Here is a 12,141-nt window from a genome sequence, read left to right as displayed (position 1 = left end):
AATAGAGCACAAGTTTTAGCAAGTAAAGAGCAGTAATCCCAACTATCCCCTTTCCTTCCTGTATAAGGGCTTTTCTGTATAAACAGTATTGTGCAGTAAGATGGGATATAAATCTACCCCACACCAGCCTGCTGCACACTAACTGTGTGGCGCTCACTGCCACACCCTAAAAGTTCCCTAGTGCACACTGATCTATCAAAGTGCACTACTGAACTGTTAGTCCACAGCAGCAGGGTCCACATGGACAGTTAATGGGCAGCAATCTAGAGTGAAGCAGATTTATATCCCATCTTGACCTGCACCAACTGTTCATATAGACAAGCCCCCCAAAAAATAATACCAGAATTCCAGCATATTTCGAATCTGAGGAAGAAATAACAAAAAGAGTTAAAACTTGGAAAATATAAGATAGTGCATCTGGGCAAACATATTATGTGGCCTGTTTACATGTATTACTTAGATTATCAGTGAAAAACCACATGCCAACGTTCAGTTATCAATAGAGAAAAAAAATAATATTCTGAACATCATTAAGTGCATATCTCTAATGCTTTTAATGTGTATGGAAATTCATTACAACGATTATGTAAAATCTCTTTCGGTTACAGAGGTGCTGGACTGAGGATTTTGCCATTTGTGTGACAGTAGAAAGCTTTTAAATGAATGATTTATCACTTGGGATATATAATCATTTAATCATAGAATCATGACGTCTACTTCTATTTCTGTAGGTCCAGATTCTGTCCCCTTTTCTCATTTTGAGTAGTATCTTACTCAAAACTGTGACCCAGGCAATGGGGTGGCATGAGGGAGTGCAAGATGCTCCTCTTGCCATTTACCTTAATCATCATTATTAGCATGGGAGGGGATGCAGGCTAACCGTACAGGTGAGCCAGAGGGAGCAGAGAGAGGTCAGAGCCTTAGCTCTGTTCTCCCAGCACGCCAAACACTGTGGGTGTACTTGATGCTTCAGGGAGCGTATGCTGCATCAGGTACAGCCTCCACACAGAATGCTCTCTCTGCGAATCACTGTTTCCTGCTCCCTGCTCAAGCTACTCCTAGGGCAACACAGCAAAGCACTGCCCATAACACAGGGCTAATGGCAAAGACATAATTGAGCTCTCTGTCAGCAGTCCTATTGACTGAACGGTCTAATTTTGGAGGAAGGCCATACTCAGTGTGAGAGTGACGGAATCTGGCATTTAGTCTTCCCCACTTCAGTTCTTTTCCCCATAAAACCGATGTTATCCAATAGTCAAAATCAGTACGTATTTTATGTTTCTGATGCCAGAAAAGCTTTTTTGTCTTCTTTAGCTGAAGATGAAAGCTTCTTCCAATAAATAAAATGCTAGTTCTGAAATAGAAATATCTGACCCTTAATGCCAATTTTGAGGGAAATATATACCCTTGGCTAGTGATTAAATGGCAAATTCTGCCATCCGTACTCCCACGGAGTACTAATTTACTCCAAAAACTGACCTTTTGTTTTCAGTAGTACCTGAAAAAAGGTGGCACAATCTGACCCCAACTGTTTAGCATAATATTTTATGTCATAACAATGTTTGTTGTGGTATTTTTAAATATTAATGTATTTCCTTAAGATTCTCAACTGTTTCTAATTTTTTCTCTTTCCCCCAAGATTCTTAGAGGTCTTGTTATCTTAACAACAATATGAATGATTATGACAAACAACACTGAAATTAAAACGTGACTTGTGGAAATGGACCTTGTTCTCTGGATTCACAGTTCTGTACTTTCACTCCTAGACTATGCTTCCAAAAGGCTCTGAAATTGGTTTTGCTCTATATTGTCAGCTTTTTTTCTGTATATAAAGCCATTGTCTTTTTAAAATAAAATATTTGAAAATGTAAACATTTTTAACATATTTAATCTTAAACAATATTACCAATAACATCCAATGTATAGTCTCTTATCCTTCCGTATCTGAAGGTATATCTGAGCCATCTTTTCTTTAACCTCAGTATAATATGGTTGGCTTGGGGTGATATTTCTCAGCATGCTTAGCGCTATTTCCACTTCCCCTTTACTGAGAGCCAAATCTACATTAGCAACAGTGATGCGGATTTCCTCTGGAGTTCCACTAAATTCATTAATGGCATCCTGCATAATTTTAGTAGCTTCATGCTGGAATATTAAAAAATAAGTAAACTTTTAACTAAATTACTCTATTACCATCAAAGGATTAGCTAGTGCAAAATGTATTTCATTTTAAAAGCAGTTGGCCTTGCCAAACCCATTTTCATTTCATATTAAACTGGAGGTTCAATTGAATCCAAAACCCTAATATTGCAAACAGTGGGACCATTGCTTTTCTTTTCGTGCTAACCAGTTTTGTCTCATTGTTACCTTCACAGTTCCCTTGTGTTTCCCCCTGTCTGTTTGTTGTATCCATATGTTCAGTCTTATACTTAGATTGTACGCTCCTCAGGGCATGTACTGTCTTTTGGTTGTGTGTTTGTATAGTGCTTACTACAGTGGGATTCTAGTCTATGACTGGTGTCTCTAGGCACTTCTGCAATCCAAATAAAGAATAGTGTGATGCTTTAAAGTCTGACAGCATGCAGTGTTATATCTGGCATTGAATAAAAGTGTTTCCTTAAGCAAAAAAGATAACTATTGATAAAGTTAAGGCTTTATTCAGCTAATAACTGAGTAACCTGCATGTTTGTGATATAGTCTATTTTTAAAATTTACTATATATAAGCAAGTTATCTCCTTTGTAAATTATGTAAATATTTCAGACAATATGTGCTATCTAACTTTGAATAGCAGACAGCAATTTGAAAGTAGGTTATTTAGGGAAAATATTCAACCTAATACCCTTTTGTTTGGAGATGCTTTATTTCAATTAACCAATTTGTCCCAACTCTAATGGCAAACTTTCTCATGAGCAATATATATTTTAATTGGCAAGAGAGGGAATGTTCAGCACTTCAGAACAGCATAGACTAATTCTCCATGAGGAGACAAGAATGACACTGGAAGCTGTTGATGCTATTATTACCAAAGGAAAAAAGGCACCAACAAATCATGAGACTTTCTTCATTGTCTATTCTCCTGATTTTTTTAAGTGTGTCAGAAGGCACTTCATTTTGGATTTACTGCAGTTGCCACATATCTCAGTTAAATGACTGATGACAAGTTTTACTACACATAATTTAATGAGCACTACAGAGGACACTATGGACTGTGCCCAAAGCACATTCTAATCACTTGATTCCGAGAAACACTGAGTGCCTACAGTCACACTACAGTGAAAGGCACGTCTCAGGATCAGGTTCTAGACTAAGCTGAGGACAATGTATACACACATAATACACAAGAGGACAGCTATACTACTGTTTCCAAATAGTATAGGTATTTTAACTTTGAAATTAGGAATTAAAATGTACCTATTAGGTCATTCAATTTTTGTTTCTAGTTAGAACTACAAATGGCCTTTTTTGAATGACTACTTATTGTGGGAATATTTAAATAGCTTTTTGAGGGTGAGATGGAAAGTTTTAGTCACACAACTTCTCAGCTATTAGTTGTAGGATCCATATATAAAACTTGTTTGCATATATATAAAACCACTTGTTATTTTATACTGTCTGTTCTATGTAGTGAAGTACTTAGCATGTATCGTACACTACACTCAATGTGGGTGAAATCCTGGCTCCATTGCAGTCAATGGCAAAACTCCCATTAATTTCACCCAGTATTGTTAGGGAAAACCACTAAAATGTTGGCATATTCTGTATAAACACATGCTTTCAGATTAATTGCCATCAAGTACCTCACAGGTATATAGAGGACAATATTATTACATACAATAATAACATAATATATAGTGGATAATTGATAAAGTGAATGTTAACTATCCCCTCAGTGACATTTGGAATCATCTTCATTGGATTGCTAAGGAACAGAGCAATTTTCATAGCCCAGTGAAGTTATGAGCCTAATGAGACACTTGGACTAACTCTACAATTCTTAAAATTTACAGAGTATAGTCACATCATATAAAATATATGCAGAGCTTGCTATATCAAATGGACTGTATACCAAAAGGACTTCTTCTTTGGAGAGGAACTGTGCTGTTCGGTTCAAAATCCCTATAGTTTGAAAAATTAAGACTCTTTTACTGTGTAAGAAAAGTATAGTTTCAGTGTGACTGCCCCCTCAAAACTGCTTAGGGAGGCCCAAGAAGATTGATTCTGTACCTTCTTCTAGATGTCTCCTTTTCCTACAAGGTCAGACACAGACCGGACACAGAAAAGACTCCTATGGGTCAATTTACAATCATAAAATATCATATCTGCCTAATGAATTTCACAACATCTTTCAAGAGATATTTTAGCAACTAATCTAGATTACAAACATCATTCTTGTTGTGCTCTATTAATGTATGGCCAGTTTTGTTTTCCTTACCGAGTTTCATTACTCTAGATTTACCTAATCAGAATGGCTCCTGACTTTTCAATTAAAAATTATGACATTTTCCTTACTGAAAATGTAGTTTACATTCAATTTCTTACCAGTTCCCCATTGAGTCGAAGAGCTTCTGCAAGTTCCAGATATATGGACACCCATTCATCGGTTGTTATACTGGTACCAAAGATTCTTTTACTTTCACCTTTCTTCATATAAGGTAAATTGATAATCATTTTTAAAATTTTTATGGCTTCTGGATAATCTCCTACTTTATTCAGTGCTCTGGCCTTGATGAAGTGATACAGTGGATAATCACGAACCTGAAAAAAGTAGTAAGTGTATGCTGTATGTTCATGACAAAAATTCAGTTACTTTGCAACCAGAGCCTGATCCTGCAATGATTACTTATGCAAGTACTCAAAAGTCTATTCTCAATTGCTGGTTGTCGAGAAACCATTACTGTGGAATCGTCAAGTGCACTGAAACCACTTTGACTTGGAATGCTAAATAGATGTCCTTCTGATATAGATAAATTGCTCTCAACTCAAGAATGTTCACTCAAAAATAAAACTAAGAAAATATCTCAAGATCATAAATGTTGTAACCCTGTCTGTTAAGAAGGCATCTGTTACTACAGATAGGGAGAATAAAAGTGACCAATCTCAGGACATTAGACCACACCCTTTACTGTAGCTCCTCCCATACATTTGATATGGTGATAAGGAGACAGCCATGAAAGATCATTGATTGGGGAGTACCGACTCTTCTGAAAGCACTAACATACAAAAGTGAACAAATGGCGTATGGTGGTGCATGCCACTGCTGAAGCTGGTATCAGTATATCTGCATTTCTCACTTCTGTGGAGTGTAAGTTAGTTAAGGATATTTCCTAAGAGGAAAATGTTTAGTACAACATATAAGGGATTAACTCACACAGTGTATTGTATATTGTGAACAAATACTTCCAGTAAAAAGATTTTTTGAAGTCAGTACTAGCTCTTACCTGAAAATTATGACTGACCCCCAACTCCAATGAATGAGAACATTCTCTGAAATTTCCTTGAGACAGATAGATCTGGGCCATTAGAAGATGGACATCCGCTGATGTAGGGTCCAAATCTAGACAACGTTGCAGAGTACCCTGTGCATTTTCCAACTCACCTGAAAAACAACTGACCGTTTTCTTTTGTTTTTGACCTGCTTTTCTTATAAACTGTCTTAAATAAGCAACGTGAATATACCGCAAATGTAATGTCTGATGTGTCATGATGCTGTCAGTATCTCAGTATGTCAGTATGAGAAAAGAGCCAGAGCCTTTAACCTATGAAGCATATAATTCCTCTTTAAGAATGAGAGCATAACATAAATAAAACATGATGTACAGAGCATGTACAAAGTGCCAGTTTGTCAAATATATTCTACAGCTGGGTGGTATTCTTTACAGTCTTACATGTAGTTCTTACTGACTTTGCAGATCTGATGAAAACTCATTTGCTCTGCTTGGATCTCTGGCAGTTAAAGAAGCATCAATCAGAGAAGCCCTGCTGTGTGACGCAGGGAAATAGCATTCTGACTCCTGGAGTAAGAATCACCAGAATATTACTGTACTTCTCTCCCAGCAACCAAGAACGGGAGAGACGACAAAGGAGAGAAGAAACAACCTTCTGTTTTTTCCCCAAATGAGAAGACTGGAAATACGATGTTTAATGAGTAGGAGAGAACCACAAAATAGTTCTGGTATGATATCTTGGCATTGTTATGACTTTTGCCTCATGCTTTTACATTATTATTTTTACTTCAAAACATTCATCACTGTAGTGTCTTGGCATCAATTTAGAAATGATAATAAATCCCTTGAGAGGGGAACTCTCTAACTATTGCCTATACAAATATAAACCCCATACTTTGGAGGAATATATGAGTATGTTGAGTCTCAGTGACAACATATAGGTGCAAAATCTCATTTCAGTTTACAGTGTGAAATAAAGATGTCCCACCGGGATTATATGGTGGTGTCACAACTTGGACTTCAACAATGAAGTAGCTCTCCAGTTCTTCTGTTCTCCAGTACTGCTTTGGAATAATTTTAAATAAAGGGGCATTTTTCCAGATAATTTAATTAAAGGATGGTGTAGTTCCAGCCAGGCTAGTAATGGCTCCCACAGAGACCCACCTCATTCAGTGCAGACACTCAATGGCACAAATGTCTTATATAGCCGTTGGCAGTCATTTACATTTTTTGCTCTTTCATTACAATCTCTGGAGACTGGATCTGTGCCCGTAAGACCAAGGGAATATTTAGTTGGAAATGAAACAGGAGTAGTATTTTCATCAGATCCTAGCATTTTTTTCCACTTTTGAGAAATAGTGATAATGGCTGGTTTAATCCTAATAATTAATATATTCCTAATGATCATATTTTCTTCTCTCTCAGTTTCATTATCAGAGACCAACTAATGACAAATTTCTAAATATTTTACTACTCCTACCCTTGAAAACTGCCACTTGCATAAGCCAGTGTCAAAATCCACCTATGTTTCAAATTTTGTGGTGTAATGTAATTTCATTGGACAAACTGAGGGACACAAAGAAGCATAAATACATCAAAAGGTACTAAGAGACAAGGTGGGCAAGGTAATATCTTTTATTGAACCAAATTCTGTTGGTGGGATTGTCCCAGACCTGAAGAAGTCTGTAAGCTCTAAAGCTTGTCTCTCTCACCAACAGAAGCTGGGCCAATAAAAGATATTACCTCACCCATCTTTTCTCTCTAATGTTCTGGGACCAACACGGATACAACAACACTGCATACATCAAGAGGTACTTACTCAGGTTAACCCAAATTTTCAGAATGTGTTCTAGCAGTCAATGAGTCTTAAGCTTAATCATTTCTTAGCATGTAAATTTTTATTTTTATTTGGATTTAACAACATGGTTTTGTCTTACCTGATAAATATTTAACTTGTGCCATTAGATAAAGAGGCTCCAGCATACCAGGAGAAGCTTTAACCACTGGATTCAAAATTACAGCTGCTTGTTTAAGAAAAGGAGATACAATTTGACCGGGTGACCTAGGCTATGAAAAATTAAGAATTAGACTGGCCTTACTACATATTTTCCAGAAGTGTAATATACAGAGTACCATTTCAAAAGAAAATATATTGGTGTCTAGTCTCTCCTCCATTTCTACATATATCGCCTCATAAGATCAATGAAAGTTATGGGCATGTATTCTGCAGAAATTAAACATCTAGATTTCTAAATTACAATATCAAAGTTAAATATAAACAGATAATAAATCAATACTAAATATTTAATCTAAAATAATTCCCACCTGTTTGGGACAGAAGACTAAATATTCCTTCACGATTTCAATCAGGAACATGGGGTTTAGTTTTTCATAGTATTCCATGCTCAGAGGAAGGCCATGCAAAGCAGAAAAATGAAGTTCTGCAGCTTCATTCAGAAGGGCAGTTGCAACTGGTTCATTCTTGTTTTTCTTTGAAGCAATAACTGCCTGAAGATAAACTAGAACCTGTGAAAAGGAAAATTCCCATATTTTACTATATTAGGACAAATGCTGTCTTTAGATAAGTGCACATAACTCCAGTGGATTTCAGGGCAAACACAGAGTGATCATCTGAAGGTAGTTTTAGGCTACTTATATCCGTTACATCAAATTGTGTGTTTTATTTTGGGAACTATCCTATCCCTTGTCTAAATGTTTGACCTTTAGGGCTTTGTATAATCATATACATCCACACAAATAAGTAACAAATGAGTGTAAAACACTACTAAATCATAAGATAAGCATGTGCTTTAAGTGCTTTGCTAGACTGGGGGTAAAGTACTCAGCATCTTGCATGACTGAACCACAAATGGTGTTGCACCTTGGAAGCATTCAGAAACTACAGCTAGAGCAGAATGTGGTCCACTTGTTAAGAAGCATCCCCCAATGGGTGCACATTACATGTGTGTTCCAGGGTCTGCACATCCATTTCCAGATGAATACTGACATTGATTTTGACCTATAAATTCCTAAATGGCAGGGACTATCTGCTTAAAAGACTGTCTCTTTCCCCATGTGATACAAAAGCAATTGCAATCATAGCTGCAGCTAACAACCCTGACTAAATGAAAGGAGGCTGGCAGTAGCGTTTTCTGTGCAGGATCCTTGATTCTGGAACATTTTTCTCACCTTGATCTTCTAGAGCCCAGATTTGGTAGCCTTCAGAACATCCTTCAAGACTTAGCAAGACTTCAAGACTGCTTTTCCCAAGGAGGACGAATTGTGTGGGGGAATGGAGTTGAGAAAGTTTTTAGACAGTCTAGTTCTGAAGATTGATTTAATATATTTTCTTAATGTTTGTGGGACAGATTCTGTCAGTCCATGAAGTTAATCTGGATTTACACCAGCATAACTGCACAGAATTTTAAAGGTGTTCAATGTGCCTGGAACATGTGTAGAAATGAAGAACAAAAATAAAGAAAAACAATTGTATTTCTATATCTAACCGCAGATTTTCCAATGGACTGCTGAACTTCCTTTAAGAATTCCAGCTGGTGCTCTGCTTCATCCAGCTTCCCTTCCAGCACCTGGCACCAAATAATACCTGTAATACAACAACATGTCAAGTGCTTAGAAATACAATAAAAAGGACATTTAACCACAACAATAAAAAAGGTACACAAGCACCCTGTGTGCATGAGATTGGATTCTTTGGACCAGCAATGTTCATTGGGCTGTTCGTGCACCCTGCGTATCCATGAGCCCTTCATTCAAGGGCATAAAGGGCAGCGAAGCCCCAACTTCCACTCAGTTCCTTCACCAATACAGAATCCCAAGTTTAAAGAGCTCTGCATTAGCAAGAAGGGCAGGTTATGGGATCCATGTGGACAAAACATCTTGAAGAACCACAGTTATTCTAAGGTAAGTAACCGTTTTTTCTTCAGGTATTTTTTCATACAGATCTCATTCTGATTGGCACCGTAGCAGACATTTAGTGGATCCTTCCACCAGAGTAGTGGTGATAGGATATTCTCAGTATGACTACTTGCAGATTCATGCCATCTGTTTGGCTGATAGACTAACTTTAGTAATTGCTGGAGTGGACAGAGACATAACACGGCGGTGTCATGTCTGTACAAGAGGTCACATGACCCAGAAGTCTGAGAGAGACTTTCACTGATGTCCTTGGCTGAATCTTAAGATCTGATATCAGACGACTCGTGGTGTCAGACCACTCTGGAGGGAGACAAACCCTTGCTGACTTTGAATCAAGAAGCAACTCTATAAACTGGTGACAGTGATTGGTGCCAGGACACAGTCTTAGAGCAGTACTCTTTCCTACCATGGGCAGGAGGAGCAAATGACTGACCCAAGGGGATCTGTGTGACCATGTCAGTAGACTTTGTTGAGGTGCTAGGTGTCTTCGAGTCCAAGGAAACTCAGGATCCAGGACCACTGGCTAAATAGAGTTTTGAAGCAACAGGAGCTTCTTTTCACAAAGAGGTCTCAGAACCAGGCACAACTTTTATTTAGCACTTTAACAAAAATAATTTCAATCAGACGTCTCCAGCCTGTTGGTGACATTTGAAAAAAATCTACAGAGCAAATATTTTTCAGGGACGTGTCCCTCTCTAAGGCCAGAAACACACTTAACATACCCATCATTTAAGGGGATAGCTGCCACACAGGCTAGAAGGATTTTAAAATCTGGAGACTTAGCTTCCATCACAGGGATGGTGCCTAAGTATAGTACCAAGGTAACGTGAGGAAACTAAAATTCCTCCCAACTTTGTTAAAAGAGCCAATGGCCTAACTAGGCACTAATAACTATAAGAACTAACACTAACGGTCAGAAGAATGAGAAAGATACAGCTACAGGGTAAATAGGACACAAAGGAAGTTCCATCTTGCTGCCACAGGTTGTAAGAAGGAATTGAGTGGCAGATGGTCCCTTTCCATCCTTTATGCCCTTGCGTGAGGGGTTGAGGACATGTAGGGCACAAGTGCAGACTTACAGGCCACTGCTGAACAAATCTGATCTGATGTGCATGGGGCATATGCACACCTATAGTACAGTCCGTGTGGGCAAATACTAAAAAAGTTCTTTCTAAATTGATAAAAAAAAAAATGTTAAATTGATCTGTACTCCACATTATTATCCAAACTGAACAATCACCAAAACACTTTTGCATGTTCTTAACTTTAGGCATGTGCTTGAGTCTTAGCTTCAGTGGAATTTTAAAATGTGTTTAAAGTAGGGCTGTCAAGCGATTAAAAAATTAATCACGATTAATAATGCGATTTAAAAAATTAATCGCAATGAATAGTGCGATTAATCACACGATTAATTATACAGTACCATTTATTTAAATATTTTGGATATTTTCTAGATTTTCAAATATATTGATTTCAATTACAACACAGAATACAAAGTGTACAGTGCTCACTTAATATTTATTTTTGATTACAAGTATTTGCACTGTAAAAAAACAAAAGAAATCGTATTTTGCAATTCACCTAATACAGGTACTGTAGTACAATCTCTATCATGAAAGTTGAACCTACAAAAGTAGAATTATGTACAAAATAAACTGCATTCAAAAATAAAACAATGTAAAATTTTAGAGCCTGCAAGTCCACTCAGTCCTACTTCTTGTACAGCCAATCACTCAAACAAACAAGTTTGTTTACATTTGCAGGAGATAATGCTGCCCGCTTCTTGTTTACAATGTCACCTGAAAGTGAGAACAGGTGTTCTCATGGCACTGTCATAGCTGACATTGCAAGATATTTACGTGCCATATGCACTAAAAATTCATAAGTCCCTTCATGCTTCAACCACCACTCCAGGGCACATGCTTCCATGCTGATGATGGGTTCTACTTGAGAACAATCCAAAGCAGTGTGGACCATGTTCATTTTCATTATCTGAGTCAGATGCCACCACCAGAAGGTTGATTTTTTTTTTGGTGGTTCGGATTCTGTAGTTTCCGCATCGGAGTGTGGAGTATGCTCCAGACCCCCTCCTGATCAGATTTTGGAAGGCACTTGAGATTCTTAAATCTTGGGTCAAGTGCTGTAGTTATCTTTAGAAATCTCACATTGGTACCTTTTTTGCGTTTTGTCAAATCTGCAGTGAAAGTGTTCTTAAAATGAACCACATGTGCTGGGTCATCATCCAAGATTGCTACAACATGAAATATATGGCAGAACGCACGTAAAACAGAGCAGGGGACATACAATTCTCCCCCAAGGAGTTCAGACACAAATTTAATGAACTTTTTTTTTTTAAAACGAGTGTCATCAGCATGTCCTCTGGAATGGTGGCCAAAGCACAAAGGGACAAATGAATATTTAGCATATCTGGCACGTAAATACCTTGCAATGTCGGCTACAAAAGTAGGAGCATTGTCAGCAGATCGAGAGAAGTGATTATTCCCCTCTATTCGGCACTGATGAGACCACATCTGGAGTATTGCGTCCAGTTTGGGGCCCCCCCACTACAGAAAGTATGTGGACAAATTGGAGAGAGTCCAGCGGAGGGCAAGGAAAATGATTAGGGGGCTGGGGCACATTAATTATGAGGAGAAGCTGAGGGAATTGGGCTTATTTAGTCTGCAGAAGAGAAAAATGAGGGAGGATTTGACAGCAGCCTTCAATTACCTGAAGGGGGGTTCCAAAGAGGATGGAGCTAA

At 37.8% G+C, this 12,141-nt stretch overlaps 1 protein-coding gene across 1 annotated transcript in view; it reads right to left on the bottom strand.

Annotated features, from left to right (window-relative positions):
* The window catches only part of TTC21A (tetratricopeptide repeat domain 21A), a 63,124-nt gene that overhangs the window by 32,104 nt on the left and 18,879 nt on the right, over nucleotides 1–12,141 (bottom strand). The window contains exons 10-15 of the mRNA XM_077809511.1: nucleotides 8,953–9,050; nucleotides 7,772–7,972; nucleotides 7,384–7,513; nucleotides 5,441–5,598; nucleotides 4,542–4,757; nucleotides 1,907–2,145 (exon numbers count right to left, since the gene is read on the bottom strand). Coding sequence (XP_077665637.1) covers nucleotides 1,907–2,145; nucleotides 4,542–4,757; nucleotides 5,441–5,598; nucleotides 7,384–7,513; nucleotides 7,772–7,972; nucleotides 8,953–9,050 — 1,042 coding nt within the window. The remainder of the gene's footprint in view (nucleotides 1–1,906; nucleotides 2,146–4,541; nucleotides 4,758–5,440; nucleotides 5,599–7,383; nucleotides 7,514–7,771; nucleotides 7,973–8,952; nucleotides 9,051–12,141) is intronic.

Source organism: Eretmochelys imbricata, chromosome 2, assembly GCF_965152235.1.
Source record: "Eretmochelys imbricata isolate rEreImb1 chromosome 2, rEreImb1.hap1, whole genome shotgun sequence".
NCBI lineage: Eukaryota > Metazoa > Chordata > Testudines > Cheloniidae > Eretmochelys > Eretmochelys imbricata.
The sequence above is the reverse complement of the archived record's forward strand: the minus strand, read 5'-3'. Positions and strand labels throughout refer to the sequence as shown.